The 25,605-nt window shown below is 41.4% G+C and overlaps 1 protein-coding gene across 5 annotated transcripts in view; it reads right to left on the bottom strand.

The window, feature by feature from the left end:
* Nucleotides 1-21,716: 21,716 nt before the first annotated feature.
* LOC147608364 (uncharacterized) overlaps nt 21,717-25,605 on the bottom strand; it is an 86,056-nt gene continuing 82,167 nt past the window's right edge. For 4 of the 5 annotated variants that reach the window (XM_086789542.1, XM_086789541.1, XM_086789539.1 and 1 more), the window contains one exon: nt 21,717-23,886. In XM_086789542.1, coding sequence (XP_086645668.1) covers nt 22,553-23,886 — 1,334 coding nt within the window. In that variant the 3' untranslated portion in view covers nt 21,717-22,552. The remainder of the gene's footprint in view (nt 23,887-25,605) is intronic. The other variant, XR_015264543.1, reaches the window with a different exon arrangement.

The raw sequence follows: 25,605 nt of genomic DNA, 5'->3' as shown, positions 1-25,605 counted from the left end.
GCTGAAAGACCGGAAGCTGATCGTGGCTGGCTGTGGGCTGCGGGTATGGTAGAAGGCTGGCGGCTGTGAGAGGAGGTCGCATAGGAGACAGAGGATGCTGCTTGAGTGATCGTGCAGAGGCTGGTGGGGCTGATAGCATGCCAAAGAGAAGGAGTTCAAGGGGCAGGTGGTGCTTGGGTTCGTTGTGAGGCTGGCAAAGGATCAGCACAGAGAGAGAGAGAGAGGTGTTGGAGTAGCTGCTGCTGCTGGTGACACACACAGAAGTGATGGGCTGTAGAGAGAGTTGAGGGTTGCTGGTGGGGCGCCCTGAGAAGAGAGAGTGGTCGGGTTCTTTCTGGTGTGGTTGGCACAGCACGCTACAGGCGAGAGGTTCGCGGTGATCGAAAAAGCCGACTGTGGGCAGAGGCAGTGGATCAGGTGCCGATTGAGGATGTGGTGTATCCTTGGCAGCAGTGATACGTCAAAGTGTTGATGGGTCATGTGGTTGAAGAGGCTTGGTCGTCAGACGCAAGGTTGTAATTCCAGAGGCAGTGAGGCTGCGGTCGAATTCCCTTGGCAGTAAATCCAGGCCTGAGTGTTTGTATGGTTGTGTGAGTGAGGCTTCTATGTCGGGAGAAGCTTGTATGAAGTGTTGACTGGGAAATATATTGCTGGGTGTTTGCTTTTTCTTTCGTGCCCCTGTTTTGTGCTGTCATTTTGGTGTGGGTGGTGTGGTGAGCCGTGAGAGAAGTGTTCCAACCGGTTTGGCTGGTGGTGCCCCCGTTCGTGGTGTTTGTTTCCAAGGCTATTGGAGTGGACAGCTATAGAGGCAGGTGATTCCGTGTCCAGAATTTCCGACAGCAGGTACTAGGGCTAATGTTTGTGATGGTCCTGGCAAGGCTAGTTGTGGTCTAGCTATGCTAGCTATAGTTTATAGACGAGTTTAACAATCATAAGCTTCATGACCATAGCATCCACCACAAAAGCCACAATTACCATTGTAAACGAGCTCTTAGAATTGGGCATTCACTTGTGGTATGCCCTTGATAGTAGATTGAACATCAATGAAGCTCTCTCCTTGGATACATGTGTACATTGTTAGGAGCAAGAGCTTTGTTGGTCTTCATTTCCTCTTGCGGAGCCTTTGAGAAGTTAGTCCAAGTCATTTCTATTACAATACTACTAGATGGCATTGGCATGACTTCATCACATGTGATGATACCTCTAAAATTACCAAGCTATTACAGATATCCTCATGCTTAAGCCCATGGATAAATGGATCAAGTAATGGATTATTTGAGAAGAGCTCATGTAGTGCAAATCTTGAAGCAAAAAATGATGGTTTGAGTAGCAGAGAAGTCTTAGGAAGGTTGCGAGATGAAACGGCATGGGTATACTCAAAAGTCACACTCTATATAACAACATATCAAGACACAATGAATTATAAGTGACATTAAAGTGATAAGTGAGTATTAATGAGTAAAATGAAGAAAGTGACATAAGTGTAATGTGTATAACAATAATTAAAGACACAATGAATTATAAGTAACATTAAAGTAATTAAGTATAACGAGTAAAACGAAGAAAGTGACATAAGTGTAATGTGTGATGTGTGTAACCGACCAAGATTATAGGGGATGTATGATTGTGTGTGTGTGTGTGTGTGTGTGTGTGTGTGTGTAAGCGTGAACCTTCATACATGTGTGATAATGACATTGAACCCCATAGGAAACTTACAGAATAATTATAATTACTGTCAACATTTGAAGCAACAAGATAACACAAAGCATTCATTTGTATTAAGGAGAGGAATACAAATGACACAAGCCTCCATGAACTAAAAGAAGGGCATTATTGCACTTAGCTTATCTTTAATTGTAAAATAAATGACTAAGTGAAGGAACACAATTGTTACCTAGCACCATCTAAACACACAAAAATTATATTAGTATCAGATGCTTCGGAAGGTAGATGCCATAGTGACTTCCCACATGTCATAGGTTTCACACTTAACAAGATTCTTTTAGAAAAAAGGACATCTACCATAGTAATAATGAGTGTAAAGATTAGGAAGGCTTCACGAAATAAATCCCAAGCATGAATACCATGAAAGTCACATTCTTCTTTTACGTGAAAAATTTGTGCATTTCATGCCCAAGGCACTTTTTGAGCTTATCTATCTCTTACGTGAAAAATTTGTGCATTTCATGCCCAAGGCACTTTTTGAGCTTATCTATCTCTTATGCAATATGTTTCAAGCTTGAAAATTTACTTTGTTATTAATCATAACATACATTGATGCAAGAAAATATGATCCCTTTGAATGATGTACATAGTGTACATATGCCCTTTCTTTTCACATAAACAAGTGCCAAAGACATGGATGGACATGGAGTTTGCTGAATAAATCTAAGGGTGTTTTCTCCACTGGACTAGTATGGATTACAAGGTAGGTTGTACATATGAAGTTCTTCTTCAAGTTTCCACCATAGCTATGCCAAGAGCAGAGCATAAAGGAGGCCCGGAACAATTCAGGAAATCAAAACACGTACAATTCATGCATAATTCAAAATTTGGATTTCAGATACATGATAGTTTTTCGGTTTGCAGCCAAACATAAATCTGATCTATTAAATGGATATTAGACATCTTAGAAAACACCTCTTCAAAGTCTCATATGATTTCGATATCAAGTTTTTAGGACATGATTAGTAATGATGACAAATTCAGTTTTCAGTTGAATTCAGGGTTTTAACTAAATTCAAGGTGTGGATCTTTATCAGGCTTTATCAACCTAAGCTATAGATAAGATTGTTCAATTTAAATTAGTTTCAGAAAAATTCAGATATTTTTCTAATTTACAAGTGAGCGTGAAATGTGGGGATGAGTTCGCATGCAAGAACCCACATCAGATGCCAAGTTGGATGCCATGTAGACAGGTAGCTAGAATCATGGAGGTGATTTTGGCAAGAAGGAGAAATACTAGGAGGCACCTCTTTCTTGCCCTTTTAAGAGTCTTTGAAGAGAAATAGAAGAAGACAATTCTAGAAAGGGGGGAACACAAGTTTAGATCAATGTCAAGCTTCCATGCAAGTTGCCCTAGCTCTATAAATCAAGCCTCATGCAAAAAAAATGTGAGAGGGAAGAAGAACTTAAAAATAGCTCAACCAAACCTAGCTTGGGATACCATGTTTAACCTCCCAACCATTATATATACTAGTGACTTGGGCGTCCAGTGTGCACCTTACCAGACACACACCATACTCACGTGCTCCATGTGCCCTCGTTGGTATCCCCATGCTACACAGCACTAGGTCTTTGGCCTACAACCGTCACCCATGAACGTTACTCCTTCACATTGATTATTATATGCGATAATCTACCGCCATTAGTTTTCCCATGCAATGCCCGGGTGTCCTATGCAATACTAGTGTGTGAATCTCGTGTATCAGTGTGTACGTGCCCCACATGTTGCCATGTGTAAGTCCCATATGTTGCCACATGTAAGGGTCGACATTATTTCTCCCTTTTAGGAATCATCGTCTTCAATGACAAACTAAGGATAACGTTTACAAAACTAAAACTCTGTTTCCCAAGTTGCATCTATCAAGGAATGTCCTTTCTATTTTTGGAACTCTCGACGAAGAATACGATTTTGCAATCATCTTTTTCTTTGTTCCAAGATCTATTCTAGTCCATGATTTTCTTGATCAGGTTCCTACAAAGCAATCATACCATCAACTAAATTATCACCTTCGTGAATATAACAATTCAAATCGACTCACATAAAATATTGGGTGGACACGACAATGTTGTGGTGAGACCACCGCTACTCATGTAGAGTTGTGTGCTAAGTTTACTCAAAACATGCTACCAAAACATGCTAAGTTTACTCAAAACATGCTACCAAAAATTACTTGTAAACCGTGGATCTCTATTTTACAACAAGCCATGTAATCTAAACACATTGGCAATAAATAATTTTGCTACTTACAGAGCTTCAACTTTGTTTGTAGTAGGAACAAAATGTGCCATCTTAGAGAATCTATCCACAATGACAAAGATAGCATTATAACATTTCTTGGTTTTGGGTGAATCCATAATGAAATCCATGAAAATACTTTGCCATTTTCTCTCTAGAATAAGTAATGGATGTAACAATCTCTATGATTTCACATGCTTGAATTTAGTAACCTAACACCCTAATGTGTCACATAATGATTAATATATTTCTTTAACTGTGGCCACCAATAGAAACATTTAATGAGCTCAATGGTTTTCTTAATTCTCGGGTGTCCCAGCACATGGACTATCGTGACATTCTCGTGTCAATAATGCCCTCAAATTATCCAAGTCTAGAACGCATATCTTACCATTCCTCTTGAGAATTCCATTCTCAATGGTAAATCTATGTTTACTAGATAATAAATCAAATGGGACTGATTCCTCATCTACTTAGCTAGCCTTATTCCATAACGATTGAACATACGGATCCTTTCTTTGAGCTTCATGTATTCTATAATTGATCACATTCTTGACTATACTGAAACTCATCTGATACATTATACGAGAAAATGTATTGGCAACAACATTCTCTTTTCCTCACTTGTACAAGATTTTCATGTGAAAATCTTGCATCAATTTGGCCCATCTTTCTTGACAGCCTATTAAATCCAGCTGGTTACAAAAATACTTCAACGTATCATGATCTGTGTATACCTTAAACTCAGCTCCATACAAGTAATGCTTCCACACTTTGAGTGCATGTATAACTGTACACAATTCAAGCTCATGTCTGGGCCACTTTGCGTTGCAAACTATTGAGTTTCTCACTCTCAAAAGACACTGGTCGACCTTCTTGTCTCAACATAGCTCCTATGGTAATGCTATTGGCATCTGTCTCAACAACAAAAGGTAATGACGGATCCACGATCTTCAACACAGGTGCAATTGCAACCATCTACTTTAATTTATCAAAACTTTGTTGTTGAATGTTGGTCCAAACATAAACAATGGTAGCTTGCAAAACAAGTCAATTAATGGCACTGCTATTTCAGAATAAAAAATAATAAACTTTTTATAAAACCTAGATAGCCCTAAGAAAGATCTGAGCGTAGTAATGTCTTACTACGGAACAAGCCAAACCAAGATTACTACTACTTTCTTCAAATGCATCTACCAAAATTATTACGACCCTTACACGTGGCAATACATGGGACTTACATGTGGGACATGTACACACTGATACACATGATTTACACGCTAGTAATACGTGGGACACACTGGCGTTGCGTGGAAAAACAAATGGTGATATACTATTACACATCATCGCTTATAATAATAAGTGTGAATGAGTAACATTGGTGGGTGGAAATTATAGGCCAAAGACCCAGAATGTGTAGCAAGGGGTACGACTGGGGACACAGGAGGCATGTGAGTTGGTGTGTGGTCGGTAAGATACACATTGGATGCTCGGGGTCATTGGTATATATAATGGTTGGGTGGTTAAACATGGAATGCCAAGCTAGGTTTTGGTCAAGCTATTTTTAAGTTCTTTGCATGAGGCTTAATTCACAGAGCTAGGGTAGCTTGCATGCATGGGAGCCTGACATTTGGTATCAGAGCTTAGGCTTTTATTCTTAGCTATGACGGAAGCCTACTGTAGGTTTGAGCAAGCTTGAGCATGGAGAAGCATGGAGATTGTAAACTCATTTCGCTACTATAATTCGTCTATTTTTTTCCTTGTTGTTTCTGTCGTTTCTGACCAATCGATGTCGGATTTCCATCATCGCTGCCATTTCATCGACGTTTGTCCATTGCTACTACTTGACGTGCATGCTATCGCCAATTGCTGCACATGTGTTGTGGCTAAGCCACAAGCACCTTTGTGTGGTTCTTGTGCTACTTCATAATCTAAGCCACTTCTTCTCCATCTTGACCCTGCTGTAGCACACAGCACATAAGCCATCGACCGGCCACTATCAAACAACAGAGGAGAGAAGAAAAAATCCCACAATTTGAATTACATAAGGTCTCTTCATTGATAACTTCAAAGTTGTAACTACAATTTTGCTCATATTAAATTGTCACTGTAATGTAGATAGGTTGTCTATCAGATGAGTTTGGTCGAGGAGAATGAGGTTTCGAATGATTGAGGAGTACCGTGAAAGGACCCATTCGCCCCAATTTCTCTTCCTCACACTGCTTCTTCTTCCTCTTCTGCCAGCTTGGTTGCAGATTTGGCTACAAGGCATTTCTATTTTTCCTCTACCGTCAGCTTTTGCACTCCACTTGCCTCATCCTGTTGGCTGCTTCTTCTTCCAGCCTTTGCCTCTCTGAGACTCCTCCTCTAGTCTCTTCCAGCCTTTGCCTCTCTGAGACTCCTCCTCTAGTCTCTTCCTCACTACTTCTTCCTATTTTATAGCAGATTCATCCTTCTCTAACTCAGCAAGTTGTGCCAAGGCTTTTAAATGACTTGCCATCTTTGTGTGACCTCCTAATAGACGAAGCTTTTGAGCTTGCCGCTGTATGTTTTTGGTCACCACTGCTGCCTAATTCACCTTATGACCATGTTTTGCCTACCAACAACAGTCTATAGTCGGTTGTACTTAGGTTGGTTTTTTTGGCAAGCAGGTAGATCATGTCTAGGTAAAATCTAAATTACTTTTGCCTATCTGGATCACAACATGTGGTGACATAGTATTTCTTATCGACTTTTGAGAGTTCCTCCTCGATGTCCACATCATAGGAATCAGCGTTGGTGATGCCTTTAGTGGGAATATTGAATGCTTTGGCTGCTATGTTTTCTGGCATGACAAGCATAGCCTTACGCCCTTCCATTTTTATTATGTTATTCTTTGACAACTCTGCTAACTGCACTTCGGCTTCAATGTTTTCTTGGCTTGGCCAGTTTTTTACTCTACAAAGCTAAAAAGTCTGACCTTCTGTAGCCACACTTACTGGAACACAAGGTCCAACATAGTGTTGCAGGAGGGGATCACTCTCCACTCGCTTGCTACTGCTAGCCATGGTAGTTCTGGTTGCAAAGTTTTGCAAGAAGAGGGAAAGATGGGTGATAACTTGAGATGGCAAGATAGCGGGAAAGAGTTAGGAGAGTGATTTGTAAATGATTCATGGAGAGTGAGGAGGAGAGTGGAGTTTGGCCACGTTAAGGTTTCTTGATTGGGCCTGTACTTTCGAGGCTTTTTTTCCTTCCCACGATGATTTCCCCAAAAGCGAGGTAGTCATCCAAGAATTTCATGATTCCCACGTGTGTGTGCTATATTTACTACTCTTTTCCATGTTCCCATTCCTTTTCTTTTCATCATGCATTTTCTCTTGGTTCGATGTCGCCCTTCGAAGTGTTGTCTGACTGGTTGGTTGTTGCCCTCTTCGGCATTTCTTTCTCTCAAGGTTCTGAGTCAGAATCCATTTTACAAGCTTGGGTGGTGTTTCACCACTTAGTGTTTTCAGCCTAAATGTGCCTAAGCTTTCTACTATTTGATAGGGACACATCCAATGTATTTTGAGCTTACATGGGTGTTATCTGAGCTTTGAATTGAGCAGCAATACCTTGTCATCCTCCTAAAATATTTTGTGCTTGCTTTTTTTTTCCACCCACTTCTTTCTTATTTTCTGAGTGATGTCTACCACCCACTTCTTTCTTATTTTCTGAGTGATGTCTACCACCCATGCACTATGTAGCTTGTTTTCCTCCATCTTGATGAGGTGTTGCATCCATTGGTTGACTGATTCCTCTAGGTTGAGTCTTTCGGCCAAGGCTATTCTAAGGCTTCGGACAACATACTCCATTGGAACTATTGCTTCTAAGCCATAGACCAAAGAAAATAGGGTGAATCTAGTGCCTACCTTATATGTTGTGTGTGGAAGGCCCATAGTGCAAATTGTAGCTTTTAATCCGAGTCTATTCTTTTTTAATTAATTATCTTTATGAGGATCAGCTTCAGTACGTAATTTGTAGATTCTGCTTGACCATTTGACTGTGGATAGTAAATAGTTGCTTTTTTGTGGCAAGATCTACTGAGTTAGTTTCTGAATCACCTCATTGATGAAGTGTCCTCCTCGGTAACTTACCAGCTCCACTGGACATCCAAACCTCATCATGATGTTCTCATACATGAACTTGGCCACTTCTTGAATTGTCCTTGAAGGCCTTTGCTTCCACCCATTTAGTGCAGTAGTCAGTTTTTCCACCACAAGGATGTATTTGTTTACCAGTCCTCCTTGCTAAAGATTTGAATGGTCCTACAAAATTCATTCCCCACTTCTGAAAGGGTAGGACTGGCTGATGAGGCATCAGATCAGCAAAAGGTAATGGTTGTCCAATCCGACACACATCATATTTCCTGACATGATCCCATGCATTTTAAGTATAGTTGGCCACCATAAGACTACTTGCAAGTCTTTTATGCTCGTTGTTTCTCTTGAGTAGTGTCCGCCTGACACTCCTTGATGTGCTTCTGTCAGCATGGTTGTTTATTCATGATCTGGCACACATCTATGGACAACTTGGTTAATGCCTTTTTTGTATAGAGCTCCTGCAATCTCAAGGTAATGCCTTCTTTGGAGAGCTAGTTTCTTCTGCTCATCTTTGCTCATGTCAACGGGCAATGTTCCTTCTCTGTGAGATGAACTATAGCATGTCAAAGTACCAACTATCTTGCATGGGTGCGGATTGAACAGCACAAACAGACTTGCATCTGGACACTGATCAACCACCCCTATAGGCTGCTCTCCTGTGTCTATTCTACTGAGGAAATCTGCTACTCTGCACAATGGTAAACTAAAATTCTTGCAATTATGGAACACAAAGTGATTTCCTAGCAGATAATGACGAAATTTTTTTGACAGTAAATCAATCCAAGGGTTTCCCTTTCAGTGGTGGTGTAATTTTTCTCAGCATTTGATAACATCCAACTAGCATAATAAATGGGTCTGTACCACCCTTGTTCTGTCTATAGTATCAACACACTTCCAATTATTCTATCCGATGCATCCACGAATACATGGAACGTCTTGTCCCATTCTCATGGTTGGATTATCAATGCACTAGTAGCAAGTATTCTTTTCAGTTTTTTGAAGGCATACTTGCGATCTTCTATCCAGACGAATTCTACCCTCTTCTTTCTAAGGCTATACAGAGGCTTTGCCACATCAGTAAGGTACCTAAGGAATCAATTATGTCATTTGATTTGGCTAAGGAATCTATTGAGCTCCTTCAAGTTTTGCAGTGGATTCAGTTTGCTTATCATCTTGATTGGGTGGATTGACAACAATCCCATCCTTGGACACTGTGTGTAAGGAGTGTTCCACCCCTCACAAACGAATGCACACTTCATCTTCAGCTTCATTCTCCTACATCTCTCCAAGCATAGGCATAGCTGTCCACACACCTCCCAAAGACACTGAAGTCATCTACAAACACACGCATGAAATCGGTTAAGTAATCATAGAAAATTTCTTGTACCATGCATTGGAATGTTGTGGGTGTATTACGAAGTCCTAAGGTCGTGACTTTAACATGAATGCTCCCTACTCCATGATGAATGCAATCTTCTCCATGTCTTTAGGTGCCATTTTGACCTGGTTGTATCCACTGATCCATCCAGGAAAGAATATGTTTCATGGCCTACAACATCCAACATAGAGTCTGTGAATGGCAAAGGGAATGGGTTCGGTATGGTTGCTACATTCAACTTCCTTTAATCCTCCACATAGACTCTGTTAAGAGGCTAAGGTCAAGCAAAAGGGCAGGAGAAGGGTGTGTGTGTGAATGGATCTATTGTCCATTAGCTCACCTATTTAAAGACAAAATCTAGAAGGTGTTTGAAGCCAGGTTGTGTGTATAAGCAACTCAATAAGCAAGATTTTTTCTTGTATTTTGTGTCTCTCTCCTCCACACTTTTTGAATCTAGAATGAGCACCACGAAATCTCAACATGGTATCACAGCCGGGTGAGGGTCTCTAGGTCACTGCCTTTTTACGTGGAACTCTTGGTGCACTGTGTTTTTCTTTGCTCAACGCCAAGTGGACTATGCAAGCTCCTAGCACATAAGCGCTCCTGCTATACATGGTGCCCAGCACATAAGTGTTGCTATAACTCAAGCAGCCCGCAGCATGCTCAAGTGTGTAATGACAGAAAACACCCAGCCGCATGCATGCTCTTTACATGGTAGCAACTGGTGTAATGGTGTAAAGCCTTATTATAAGACTTATAAGCCTTAATAGAAGGCTTAAACAAGCCTTACCGACTACTTCGTTCTTTGTTGCTGCCCATTGTGTTGTTGTTGAAGCGCACAAGATCTGCCCATTGGAGATGCTTCTGAGGCCTTTTTTGGTGGCTAATCATGCGCCCAAAGCTGCCTATTGATGCTGCAGTAGTGTCCCATTTTTTCTACTGATTCATGCCACTCTCAAGCACCATACTCACAGCTGTCAAAACTAGTAGCTCACTGTCATAAGGTGGACATCGCCTACAACAGCAAACACCAAGCCATTGAGCTATTACGGAGTGCTTCTAAGCACTAAGAGTGTTCTTAAACACTAATGGTGCACCTAATCACCAATGAAAGTGTCATTTGACACTATAAAAAAAGGTACTCTTAAGCACTAATAGTGGTTCTTCAACACTAATGGTGATCATAATCACCAAAGAAAGTGTTCTTTGACACTAATGAAGCACATCTTCTTCAGAATTTGAGGACAGGCACACACCATAAGTGCCACAGCATAAGCTTCACCAACATAATCATCTTTTATGCAACATCCTTGGCTTGATTAAGGGTTGTTGCACTCTCATAAGCCATTCCTTTTCTACTTAAGCCAAAATCTTAGAAATTTTTTGGTTTTCTTCTTCATAAATCAACCCATTAATAATCCTATAATCCCTCTTCAATACCCAATGTCAAAGCAAAACACCCAAATTAAGAAGTTCTCAGGAGAGGGCTTCCACACTTGGCAAGTTCTTGTCAAGTACAAGATGATGTCCAAAGGTTTTTGGCCATTTATTTCCGGCACTAAGGTTATTGATCGCACTAAGGCTGAAGACATTGAAGATGATGACAGGGCACAAGCCATCATCATGCTCCATCTTGATGAGGCTCTTATTCATCATGTGGACCAGCTTCCAACTGCAAAGGAGAACTTGGATGAGCTTGACAAGCTCTATGGAGCTCGTGGTAAGAACTCCAAGATTAGCTTGGAGATCAAAGAGGGAGAGGGCATTGGAGCTTTCATCTCTCATTTGAAGGGCCTTATGGCTCAACTTGCATCATTGAATACAAGAGTGGATGAAGATGATGCAGTGGCTGTTTTGTTCAAAGCAGTCAAGAAGGTGTACCCCACCTTACCACTCCGAAGAACATACCTAATCCCACCCTTGAAGGAGTCATTCAATCTTGTCTTGAATGAAGAAAAGAGGCCAAAGGGAGGGGCTGAATCTTCAAGTGCAACCACTTCATCGAATATCGAACAAGCTTTGTCACATCAAGTGAGCAAAGTAAGGTATGCCCATTGCAAAAAGGTGGGTCATTTGGCAAATAATTGTTGGATCAAATATCCCAACAAGATGAAATGTCACAAGTGTAAACAAACGGGGCATATATCACTTCTAAATGTCCTAACTTTGCAGAGGCCTCTAACTCCACTGTGAGAAATTGTTTTAAATCTCAATGTAACAACACCTATATTCCTAGCCTTATAAGCCTACAGTTATAAAGGCAACCTATGTCCAATACCACCTATTCCAATTTTTTTCATAGTGTATTGAGAGGTGTATTAAGAGACTAAGGTCAAGTAAAAGGGTCCTATGGTCCACTAGTTCACCTATTTAAAGGCAAAGTCTAGAAGGTGTTTGAAGCCAAGTTGTATGTGTAAGCAACTCAATAAGCAAGATTTTTTCTTGTATTTTGTGTCTCTCCTCCACACTTTTTAAATCTAGAATGAGCACCACGAAATCTCAACACTCTGAGCTTGCCATTCTTTTTTGGTACGATCACAATGGGGCTTAGCCAGGTTTCTTTTTCTATTGGTTGGATGAATCCTATTGCCAACAATTTGTCAATTTCCTCCTTGACTTGCTTGGCATAGTTGGGATTCATCATGTATCGTTGTTGCCTGATCATCAGGACTACATCTTCCTTCAGATTTATTTTGTGCTGGTAGAAGCTTGGGTCGATGTTGGGCATATCTGTGTAGCTCCATGCAAAGACATCTTTATACTGCATCAGCAATTCTTCAAGTTTGTTCTACATTGCTTCTTCCGGTTTTGCGCTAATTTTTATTATCTGCAGTTGCTCTTCTATCCCTAGATTGAGATACATGATCTCCTCTTCTTGAACTCGGCTGGATTACTACTGCTCCCTATCTTCCTAGCACATTGTTTCCATCCATTCGTTTAGCCCCTTGGCTGATAGGTCTTCTTCTATATTTCTTAAGGCTTCAGCTTATGTTGTCTGCTCTTTTGACACTACTAATGTGTTAGATGTAGCTTCTTTTTCTAAAGATTCAGCTTCTCTTGTCTACTCCTTTGATACTGCTTCTGTGTTAGTTGTAGTTTCTTTTGCTGGTTGGTACTTTTGCTAAGTATTTGAATACAATCTTTTCTATGTCCAGCTGGAATAAGGATATGAGATGTGGGTTTTCTCTGAGGGTTTCTTTTGCTGTTGTTGGTACTTTTGCTAAGTATTTGAATACAATCTTTTCTATGTCTAGCTGGAATAAGGATATGAGATATGGGTTTTCTCTGAGGATTCTTTCCTCCTCATCCTTCTTCAACTCCTTCTAGCATGTTTAGTCCTTCTGCATACAGCAGCGTGACAGCAGGATTGTCTTCCCTCTTGGGATTTGTGAAGATTTTAACCTTCTTTTTTCCTTTTTTGATTCCTTGTGCCAATCGTGTTTGATATTGCCTTGCCGGAGCCATGGTCTTCCCAGCAGCATCGGGTACGATCCCTCATTTTTCATTTGGAAAACAAGAAAAATGATAAAGAAATCATATCCAGCAATCTGAATGTGTTCCCCTTAGACTAATCCTAGGGCTTGGACACTATGCTAATCTTCCATCTTCAAAGCGAAAGGAGCATAGTCATAGTTTGTGAGGCCGAGTTCTTTTGCTAGGGATTCTGACATTATGTTTACTCTCCAGCCTCCATCTAGTAATGGATTCTCTTTCCTTTTAACATTACTATTATCTGGGGTACATCATTGTTTGTTACTATGATTTTTTATTATTTTGCTGACTTGCAGTCGACTTCTAACACACTGCAGGAGGAACCATACAAGCTAATGTGTTCTTCCTTGGGTCCTAGTAAATTGCTCAGCAACTTCCTCCCTTAGTTGGGCACTAAGGACATGAGTTGATCAAGGGGATATGTCCAATTTTAACCCCTTCATATCCTCCCATATGTCATATGAACAAGCTAGGACACTACTTTGAAAATGACAAAATGAATGCTGTTTTACTCGCCTTTTATAAAAAGGGACAATGGTCTCTGCAAATCTTGGATGGTGTTGTGTTAGAAAAATCACTAAGGATCGCCCTCCCTAGGGAAGCCCACAGCTCGTAGATACAAGCCTCGTGGGGGGTCAAACTTACCATGGCTAAACCATTGGGCATCCTTCAGGATGCAAAAATCAAGACCTTCAAGCTAAGCTTCCACCACTCATTCATGGTTATGGATTCTAAAAGAAGAGGGTCACACACCATGATCCTCAAAAGGCCTTACATGAGAGACACAAGGTTCCAATCACATTTACATATGCAAGGATAGCTAGTCTGTGAAAATAGACTTAAAAATAGGAAAGACTAAACCCATGGGTCAAGGCATACTTACCAATTGGCACAACTACGTTGGTCAACATTTGTAAATGTTGCAAGTCTCTTCATGACTCTGAGGATTAGATTTATGTACCGGAAACCATGGACACTCTACCACAAAATCTTGGAACAAGGCTTGCAAGATTGGATGGGACGAAAATCACATCCATGTTCATGCTAAAGGCATTTGAAACAAAAATGATGGTGAAACATGCTTTCCTCTTGAGCTAGATCTCCCCCAAAAAGACCACCTAATTGCATGGCTAGTCATAATATTTTATCTTGGGAGGCATGAATCTCATTATGCCACACACCCCTCACACCATCTGTAGCTACCATCACTACATCAAACAACTCCCAATATAAAATCATTTGTTGCTTTGAAGTAGATTTTTACATAGGAACTAAACTTGCATCTTGCAAGTCTTATGTGACCCCCATAGGTATAATGAAATAGAGTTTTATCGTGGGGGAAAGGGATACACCGATGCATAATCACTTGGCATGAAAGGCAAGCCACTACACTCAAGCTTCCCCATGAGATAGTTACCATCTCTAAATGGGGAGATCATGGTGGATGAAAGCTTTGGTGCATGGTATGACCCATTTCCGAGAGATCCTCTTTGAATATGCAGGAACTTCCAATAATCTTCCAAGTAACCAATCTTTCTAGATCTCCTTTGGAACAATTTTCACTTCTTTGACTACCTTTACCATCACAACAAGTACCTCACACCAAAGCATAACAAGAACTAAGGAAGCAACCTAGCCTCTAGTTTCATCATGAGACATGGAATTATATCTTGTCATGCCAAACATTTCCAAACCATTCAGGACCACATTGGCCATTGCTAATCAAATGAAGGTGTTCTTGGTGCATGAATATGCAAGCAAGCCATGGGCCCTCTTTCCTTATATGGTCCCAGCCAACTCATAAACCTAGAGATGAGGCCTCACCTCAAGAATTTTTCTACTCACATTACACCATGTGCAACATCGACATGCTTCCTAAATCACCATCCAACCAAACCCTATCTCCACCAACAAGCCCAAAGAATTGATATGTTCAATCACTAACTCCATCTTCACCCATCCACACCTCTCCACCAACAACATCTTCACCACACAAACTTGGTGACACAAGGACGAAGTCATTAAGGAAGAAAGGAGGTATATTAACCACTTTGTAGGTTAGCATGGTTTCACCTGCCTGACCTACCATAAGCTTTCTTACCTAAATGTAATGGAAGCCTAATTCTTATAAAACAACACTAGACTTTATAAAAGTGTGGCTTTACCTTGAGCTTAATGCCAATAGGGAAGTCACAAACTTCATATATATAGTTTCTTAAGGCTAGAACTAGTGGCTCACGACTATTTTTAAGTTATAGACAAGCAAGTGTGAACACTAGAGATTTGTTTATAAGTTTGTTTTTTTAGTTATAGACAGGCAAGTGTGAACACTAGATATTTGTATATAAGTTCATTTTTTACATTAAGCAATACACATTCATTCACTTGCAATAGAATACTTTGAGCTCTCCCAATTCTCTACTCTTTCTTGGTTGTGTTATATTTTGCATGCTAGATGGTTTTCTTACTCAAGGCATGTGTGACAAGATAGGGATTACCTCCTATTCTATGATCTCCTATTCTATGATCTACAAGTAATCGGATGCAAGTTTTAAGGTTGTGATGCATAGGAAATGGGTGTTCTCTTTTCCTAAATCATTTCATTTATTACAAGCATAAAAACATATAAATGCTAAGGTCTTGGACCTAATTGGTGAGCCCATGAATTTATGCCACATCCATTTATTGCAAGCACAAAAAAGATATAAACGCTAAAGTCTTAGACCTTATTGTTGGTGATCCCATGCATTATGCCGCATGCATGTCTATAAGCCTTGGACCTTATTGGTGAGCCCATGCATTTATGTTGCATGCACGTGTATAAGTCTAGCTCAAAAGAGGTGCCCTTCAAGTTGCATGGAGAACTTAACTTTATAATGGATGCATGCAAGTTTCAAGTAGCAATGGTGAAGTTTTATAACATATATGTCGAAGAGTGCAAAAAAGCTACAGTTTTTTTTTTATAGATGAGAGTAAAGTTGTAAAGGGTCAAAAGTTTGAGCACATTAGCTTGAATAGAGCATTGAATCATGAGATCAAGACCTGTCACCCAAAATACTTTAGTGTGCAATATACATAAGAGAGAGAGTAGGTACCTCAAACTTAAAATGATCATAATTAAATTTGTCTTCAATAATCCATCTTCCTCTTCATAATGTAAGTGCTTATTGCATGAGAGAGAGAGAGAGAGAGACCATAAAATAGCAATTGTTGAGTGATGGAGTGAATAGATTTTGGGAAAGATTAAAAAATGCTACCCTTCACTCTACGTGTCCCAAGTTCACATTTGGTCTGTATTTACTTCGACGTACCGCTCAACCCTTTCACATTATCTAACGTCGGTCCATGCCTCTACGAAAATCTAAAAAGTCCTCACATATTAACATATTGTATATTTCATAAAAGACATTTCCATTGCCAAATCTCATCACTTTTATATTGGACCTAACTGACTATGTGAAGGTTGTAGCAATTTTCCTGTCCAAAATCTTTGATTCGAGTTTATTGGGGGCTTGAACTTACTTTAACGACACCCATGCCATCAAACAGTTGAAGAACTTGATGTTGAGGCCATGCTAGCTCGAGTGTTAATCCCATGACTCCAACACCGTGTTCCATACTCCATCATGAGTTTTTGTGCTTCTACCTCTCTCTAATGTGATTCTAGCTAATTCATAAACCCCCATAAAGCCAGAATACATATGTGTACTACTAGACTCTCGCACTCCAATCCAAATGCTTGCTCCTATATGAATGTTCTCAAAGTGATCTATCAGTTAACTCATGCAACTAAGAGGATCTTAGCATTGTAGTCTGATAGCTAGTCTCCAAAATTAAGGACGATTGGGCCAACAAGAAAGAAGAGCAATTAAATTGGAGTATGCACAAACTATAAATGGTTAATCCCTAGGCATGTCTTCTCCTTCAAAGCCACTTTCATAGACTATGAGCATTTGTACTCAACAAGAGGCTATAGCCAAGGCACCAAGTCCACTACAACCCTATTCAGGTGTATAAATCTGGGAACACTTGTTTGGATACATTTGTTGGAAAAGCATTTGTTGAATGCTCCACCTTCCCGTTTTTATTGTGCAGCTGATGTACTTTATTTTGTAAGGCCTCATATATGAGGATTAGCCATTGTGGTGCACACCCAGGCATCTAATAGTTCTCAATTTAGACACTCCATGGTGGCCAAATGTGCTAGATGGTTAGGAGATGATTTATGTAGACTTGGCACTCTACCAAAGTAGAATGCATGCTTATGCAAGCTATGTGACCATATTAGTGAGCGATGTGGATAGTCAACCAAGGATAATTTGCTCTCAAATTGTGGAGCCCATTAAGGGTCTATACGGTCTCCAATGGCCGTGCAAGCTAGCCACGACGCGGCCGACACCTACATCCATCATGACCATGGGCAATATATAAACACTAGCTTGGCAACTTTTGTTCATCATCAAGTTCATTGTGTTCAGGAACTCGTATAAGAAAGAAATCCTCTGTCCAAACTTCATCTATATCACCAACAAAGTTCCTTACCTAGGCAACATTAGCTTGTAATTAAAGTTTACAATAATAATATTCTTTACTCTTCACTTCTTTCTACAATTCATTGCTTTGTATTATGAAGATCTTGTTTCTACTTTTATGCTTTCTTACATGGTATCAGAGCTTAGGCTCTAAGCAAAACTTCTTTTTGGCAGTAGCTATTTGAAGCAGATTTTTGGAGAGAGAACCTAACTTGCAAATGACGCAGCCACTCGTGCTCGTCCTCCATAGTTTGGTGATGGAAAGTTAAATGGGACAAATTATACTCTCTGGAATTTCAAGATTACATCCATTCTCTTTATATGAGTTGTGGGTGGAAAACCACAATAGTAGTTAATACAAAGTTGGGTGCTACTCCAAATCTAGTAGATCCACTACATACCATACCACCAGATCCTGCACTTGCTTTGGTGTAAAGGTATTTAGAATGTAAATAAGTTATAAGCCATGATCGCTAGCATCACTGGTTCAGTGAATGACCGTGATTCAACGTACTACCATGGCTTCTGAAGCATGGCAAGTTCTTAAGAACCACTATGAGATAAGGAATCAAATAAGAATTCAAAACCTTCATAATCAACTTGCAGCTATCCGTCCTCCCCACCATTGTTTGGTGATGGAAAGTTGGATGAAACAAATTACACTCTTTGAAAGTTCAAGATTACATCGATTCTTATTTCATATGAGGTGGGAAACCGCAACATCATCAATTCATACAAAGTCGGGTCCTCCTCTAGATCCAATAAATCCACTACAAACCATACTACACCAGATCATGCTCTTGCTTTGGTGTGGGGGTGAAGGAATGCAAATACATTACCAACATCGCTAGTTCGGTAATGACCCTTATTCTACCATAGCTTCTCAAGCATGGCAAGTTCTTAATAACTAGTATGAGACAAGGATTCAAAACCTTGAGAATCAACTTGCAGCAGAAAAACATTATGAAGGAGAAGGAGCATAGTAGTTTATACTGTGGATAAAGAATCTACAAGATCAGATACCAAGGATGGGGATCGCCAAGACCAATGAAGAACTAGCACACAGATATATCAAACTATTAACCCAAAGTATGATGGTTTGGTAATCTCACCAAACCTGCAAGTGTGCAACCCGCCTCTTACTTTTGAGGAGCTTGACGCAATGCGAGTGAATGAAGAGATGCGTTCTAAAGCCAAAGTTGTAGTGATGTTCCATTCTCTACAAATGCAAAGAAAGGTAAGGAGAAGGGCTCTGATAACCCTAATGCGTCTACGAAGAAGAAGAAATCAAAGGCAAAGTATTTTTACTACAATCACCCTAGTCGTGTGATCAAATCATGTAGACTGAAGCAAGCAGATGAGAAGAAAGGCAAGGAGAAGGGCTCCAATAACCCCAATACTTGAGAAAAAAGAAGAAATCAAAGGTAAAGTATTTCTACTGCGACAACAGGTGCTCATTCAAGTATGTGTTTTGAATACAGCAAGGGATAATTATCTCATCTTGTTATCGCACTGACCTTTTTGAGATCAACAACTGTAGACTAAAGTAAATAGATGAGAACAATGACACTTTGAAGCCTTTGAAGGATTCCGAGAATAGTTTTGAAATCGAATTAGAGTTGTTTATGATAATCGAAGAGATCTGTGCAAAGACAGAACATTCTTCAACACCCAATGGTTCATGGATCATCAACGAGCATCCCAACATATGACTAGTCAAAAGGGTTGGTATAGCTCCCTCAAGACTCTGGGGGATCCCATCTTGGTAGCCATCAACGATGCCAAATGCCCAGCCATACAAACATACATCATTTCTTTCTTTTTTAGCAATGGTGACACGAAGAAGTTATCTAGTGTCCTTTATGTGCCAAACATCAAAAGAAATATGTTGTCGATTGTGGCAATAGCTAACTACCATGACTCGAACGTTCTCTTCAATAAGGGTGATGCAATCATCACAGATGCCAATGACAATGTCATAGGAAAAGGAATATGGTGCAACAACTTGTATGCTTGTCAGCTTCTATAGCCCGAGCCGATTCAGGACAAGTAAGCTATGGCATGAAAAATCTGGGACACAAGCTTTGTAGCCTTAAATGACATGAAAAAGACTTAGATTGTGACACATCTACCAATATTTTTTGAGATGTCAGATACATGAGAAGCTTGTATGATGGGTAAGCAGCATCGCATGCATTTCTACAGGAAAGCAAGAATCGTGCAAAGACTCTTCTAGAGCTTATTCATGCATACCTTTGTAGTGAAATACCAACCACTACATTGGATGGTTCTTCCTATTTTTTGTTACTGTTCGATGACTTCAATAGGAAGATATGGGTGTATTTTCTTTGGGATAAGGCTAAAACATTTGGAAAATGAAAAATATGGCATAGCTTGATAAAGCATGAGATAGAAAAGAAACTGAAGAAGTTTCAAAGAGCTCGAGAAGGAGAATTCACATTAGTTCAATGCATACTACAGAGAGTATGGGTTCAAGAGAGATTTGATAGTTACTCATACTCCGCAACAGAATGGTGTTGTAGAGCGTGAGAATTGCACAATTGTGGAGATGGTGTGGAGTATGCACAAAGGGAAAGGAATGCAGATTTTTTTTTTGGGCCAAGGCAGTTAACACTACAGTACAATCTTTAACACAGGAGTTACAAAAAAGCAGTGAAGGACATGACATGTTAAGAAGCTTATTCTAGTAAGAAACCTTCAGTTGCATATTTTAGGACATTTGGTCGTGATTGTTTTGTGTATATTCTAAACTTGTCTAGAACCAAGTGGAAATCAATAAGCATGAAGTATATCTTCTTGGAATACAGTATGCAATCAAAGAGTTACCGTACTATACATCCTAGAACTAAAGAAGATAATAGTCAGTCGTGATGTGGTGTTTGAGGAGCCTCATCAAGTGGAGAAATAGGTTGAAAGAATAAGGTTACCAATTATTCAACTTGGAAGCAAAAAAGATAATAGAGTCATGATGTGGTGTTCAAAAACAGCCTCATTAGGTGGACAATTAGGTTGGAGGAATAATCCACACTATCCTTCAACGAAGAAGTAGCACAGCAGACATAGCAACTAGTGACATTACCAAACTTCACGAGATGTGGATTCGTCGGATGAAGAAGAAGATAAGCATGCAGTACCACAAAAGAGGCCATATCCTAAATAGGTGAAACAACTCTTGGATGGAAAAGCTTCGCTCTGGGAACAAGCACAATACAGCCAACAATTGTTTACAAATCCAAGAGAATAGAGAAACAAAAGAGAGCCTCCACTCACATTGTCAATATGGCCCTGATTGTTGAGATAATGAAAGTACAAGAGCCAACTAGCTTGGAGGAAGCATTAGCAAATCCAAACTAGAGGGAGACCACGCGGTCAGAGTATAACTCAATTATGAGAAACCACACTTGAGACCTTATGGATCGTCCTACAAAACGAGAAGTTATTGGCATCAAGTGGGTTTGGAAGTACAACTCTTGGATGGAAAAGCTTCGCTTGCAACAATCACAATATTGCCAACAATTACTCACATATCCAAGAGAATAGGGGAGCAAAAGAGAGCCTCCACTCACATTGTCAATATGCCCTTGATGGTTGAGATAATGAAAGTACAAGAGCTAACCTGCTTGGAGGAAGCATTAGCAATGGAGAGAGACCATGCAGTTGGAGTATTGAGTCAATTATGAGAAACTACACTTGGGACCTTATGGATCGTCTTACAAAACGAAAAGTTATTGGCACGGAGTGGGTTTGAAAGGCCAAGTAAAAGAAACATTTTTCCCCACCTAGATTAACAACCATTCGTATAGTACTAGTCTTCACTACTCATGGTAGGTGGCTAGTATTGCAAGTGGATGAGAACTCAACGTTTCTGGACACCCATCTCAAGGAGCAGATTTGCATGTGGATGCAAAGATATCTATGGAAGATGCTTCTTCACTTATAGATATGGCATGCAAAGATATCTATGGAAGATGCTTCTTCACTTATAGATATGGCGTGCAAGAGGTGGTGGAGAGCTTTATTTTTTTGTACAATACAGGGCCTGACATCAATGTTTTGTATGGTGAAGACCTTGCTTCTGCTATTTTGTTTTCTTACAACATTGCCTTCCACCACTTACCGAACCTTCAATTAAAACTTTAAAAGCAAGCACTCTATTAGATTTATTTATTTTTTTAACACAAGAATGACCAAACGACTCATGAGGCCAGTTCAAACCAAGAAGATGCAAATATCCTCTCAATCATGTTGCTAAAATTACAACCAGTCAGTTCAAAATTCCAAGTCACAAAGTTGAACAAGGCTAACATCTGCCTCTTCATTTCCCTATGATTACGACTGCTGCGGACCCTAGTACAATGACCAACCAAATTAAGTGTATCATAATTTGAAATACCAGATTCAAATTCTAACTACGACATATTACACTTGGCACTGGACTTGCTTAGGAGGCAGTAAAATCTCCTATGTGATATTCCTGTTCTTGCCCTGGCAATCGGGTCTTATGTCCGTGAGTATCAATCCATTTGTCTCGTGCCATTATCATTTGTAATTTGGCACTGGACTTGCTTAGGAGGCAGTAAAATCTCCTATGTGATATTCCTGTTAGTAGTTCTTGCCCTGGCAATCGGGTCTTATGTCCGTGAGTATCAATCCATTTGTCTCGTGCCATTATCATTTGTAATTTGAGCTAGACCTAGCCGGACAGAGATGACTCATTAACAAGTCAGACTTTTCAGCCCACAATTGTTACTCAAAATAATGTTGAGACATCTAGTTTACTCACCTTGTTTGCAACAAAGATTCTGAATTGTACTAAAGCATAACGTTTTTAATCCATGCATATCCTTAATCCATGCATATCCTTTTTCCATGTAGTTAATTGTTTTTCTCGCCAGATTTCACATATTCTGCAACATTAACTTCTGGGCTATCTTTGATAGCTCCTTCGATCTTCTCATCCGGAGTGGTTAATGCAGGAGAGCCAGGTAGGTCTCTCTCCGTTTCTGTAGAACAGCTAGGCACCATTGGAGTAGCAGAAGTCGCCATGTAGTTAATTGTTTTTCTCGCCAGATTTCACATATTCTGCAACATTAACTTCTGGGCTATCTTTGGTAGCTCCTTCGATCTTCTCATCCGGAGTGGTTAATGCAGGAGAGCCAGGTAGGTCTCTCTCCGTTTCTGTAGAACAGCTAGGCACCATTGGAGTAGCAGAAATCGCCATCTCAATAGCTGCAGGAAAAGAGGTATTTCCTGATATAACTGGCAGTTCAGGTGTGCAGCCACTGGTATTGGTAACAGGGCCTGACTGACTCACAAGGCCTGCAATCTGCCTATTTGGCATGCATCCAGATACACTCTCAGTTGGGCGATTGTGAAGCGGAGTCGAAAGATTTCCAGCGAACGCAAAGTCTTGAGCTGGGGTCTTTACTACCCCATCAGAAAGTGAAGGGCTGCTGCCCTCCAGGCAATCTGCTGGCTTCACAGCAGCATCATTCATTGCAGCAGCATGGCTGTCACTAGGTAAAACAGATGGCAAAGTCGACTTTGTTTTCAGTGCAGGTGCAGACGTGAAAGCTGGAGGGTGGGATTTCTGTGACAATACTGATGCTGCAGACAGTCCAGGGGGCGGCAGGGTTGCAGCACCTGGCCGAACAGTGTGTGTTATCTGAGAGGAGCTGGCCCTAGTCACTTGACCTTTCAATTGAGACGCTCTTTGACCCGTTAAAAGAAGGGATTGTGGAGATCCAGTTCCTGTGCGAATATAATGCACCAATGTTCCACCTGATGTTCGCGGTCCAGCACCAGAGCCAACTTTCACACTACTGGTTGCTGCATTACTGCCTGTCTGACTTTGAACCCCTCCTTTTCCCATCGAGACTCCACCAGGCCCAATATGCACAACATTCCCCGACTGGGCAGCTTTCAACAATGAGGCAGCTGCTGAAGCTGGAGCTATTCGTGCCCCTGCTGCAACAGCTGCTGCCTGTACCATGGGGTCTGGCCCAGCAGAGGATTTTGAGGCAACACGTCCCACTGAGCTGACTGAGCTATTTCTCATACCAGATGAAACATTATATCGCCCCGAAACTGAACTGCCAATAGGCAAAGAAACAGACGTTGCTGGGAGTGATTTGGCATGACGAAATTCTCCCCCTCCCTGTCCAGCTGAAGAGCCCACCAGAGCAGCACTAGGACTAATTAACCGTCCCTGTTGTGATCCAGAGACCCCAGCTCTCTTCATTGGCATCCTACCCTTTCCAGACAATTGTGGAAGAAGAGTTGCACTTGGTGTAAGTACGTTCTGACTGCAATTCTGTTCCTGTGAAACAGGAAGTGGAGCATTGTTTGCCACTGTTGCAGGCATTGAGCACATGTTGCCAACCCCTGCAACAAACACAATACAAGGAAAAAGATCAGAATCTTTCACTATCTACAACTGGAGCATGCACAGTCAATCTAAAAACGAAATGGTTGTAAAAACAAGCCCTCTATGAAAGACCCTATGATGCAGACTTCAATCTCAAAAACTTTTTTTTTCCCCACAGAAAGATCCTTCTATTAGTTAAAAAGAAAAACCAGCCATACAGCTGAATACAACATCGCTAAAAATATACATATGAGATAAGGAAGGGGGGGAGGGGGGGGAGAGAGAGAGAGAGAGAGAGAGAGAGGGGGGAGGGGGAGGGGCGCGCTCCCTCCTCGGCTTGCCACTCTATCAGAGGGAAGCTACAGCTCCAGGCGGAGGGAAAAGCCACACTGAGGGCCTGTACTGCCAAGAAACTCCACCATTCTCCCTGGTAGGAAGGGTCCAGGGGTCCACGCATGAAAGAAATCCTCACTGCTCCTGCATGTGCGCCAACTTCCCGTTCAAGTGCTCAAAACGACCCGAAGGGTGTGTATAAGGTCCACCCAAACGGAACGGGTGTCATCAGCTTGGGGAGGGGGGGGGGGGATATATCAGGCTGTCTATGGCCTTGCAGCATCGGGCTCACCAGATGTGCCAAGCGGCTATGCTACCGATGATCTCACATCAGGCTCGCCAGATGTGCCCAGTCACAGAAATGCACGTACGGGTGAGACTCAATGCAAGGCCTCGTCCATCATCCTCGTAAAGTAAGGCCTCGCCCGCCTCAATAACCCAAGCTACAGCCCCCCAGGTGCTGGTGCGGGTGGTGCTTGGATTGAAGGTGAATAGGCAGAGGATGCACTGCCATTCCTGTTGTGCCTGGGGGCAGTCCCACAAGCAATGTCTCTGGCTCTCCTCAGGGCTGCTGCAGCGGCAACAACAGCTCACTGGTCTACCAATGATTGCCAACCATGTGCCCACCGCTAGGCTCCAATGGGCTAAGAGCTCGAGAAAAAAGGAGATCTTATGGGAACGGAAGCTGCAAGGCTCCAATGGGCCAACAGCAGGAGAAAGAAGATCATCTAGGGACGGAAGCTGCTACAAAGTCTACCACAAATCCTCGATGAAAGTAGCCGGGACTCCCTGGCCCTGCCAATGCTGATACGCTGCAAGGGTGACATGTGTGATCTCAAGGAGGCCTAGCCGAGCGGAGTAATCAAAGCATGGAATGGCCTCCTCAGGATATCAATGGGTCTCTCCACTGCTTCTCTCCGTGGGATCCCACTGAACATAAGCCCACGGGATGTTCTCCCAAAGCCATAAGTGCCAGGATGTGACACCTCTGACCTCAAGAAGAGGGGAGGGTGGGGAGGGGATGTGTAGCCCACTTCCTCCCCTTGTGGCCCACCAAGCGCACCCGCTCGAGGGGAGGGGAGGACCACCAATTTGCCACAGGGAGTGCTAATGAGGTGGCCATGTGAATAACAAAAAACCACTAGGGGAACTTCAGTGTGGGTGAAAGAGGCCATCTATGGAATGTCGGGGGGGTCCTCGGGAGGGAGAAGCCAATCCAGTGGAATGGCAGAGCCAATGTCGCGAATCATAGTGGGGCTCCTCTCAAGGTGACCAAACGATCCTACTTTGTCAGCTCCAGGAGTCAAGGGTAACTCTCCCCGGTGCCCAAGCCTGGACTGCCCCCCCGCACAGCCGTCCTCAAGAGAGATGTGATCGGGCACCAATCATGTGCACTAAGAGAA

Source organism: Cibotium barometz, chromosome 53 (genome assembly GCF_041138505.1).
Source record: "Cibotium barometz isolate CiBa-2024 chromosome 53, ASM4113850v1, whole genome shotgun sequence".
Classification (NCBI taxonomy): domain Eukaryota; kingdom Viridiplantae; phylum Streptophyta; class Polypodiopsida; order Cyatheales; family Cibotiaceae; genus Cibotium; species Cibotium barometz.
The sequence above is the reverse complement of the archived record's forward strand: the minus strand, read 5'-3'. Positions and strand labels throughout refer to the sequence as shown.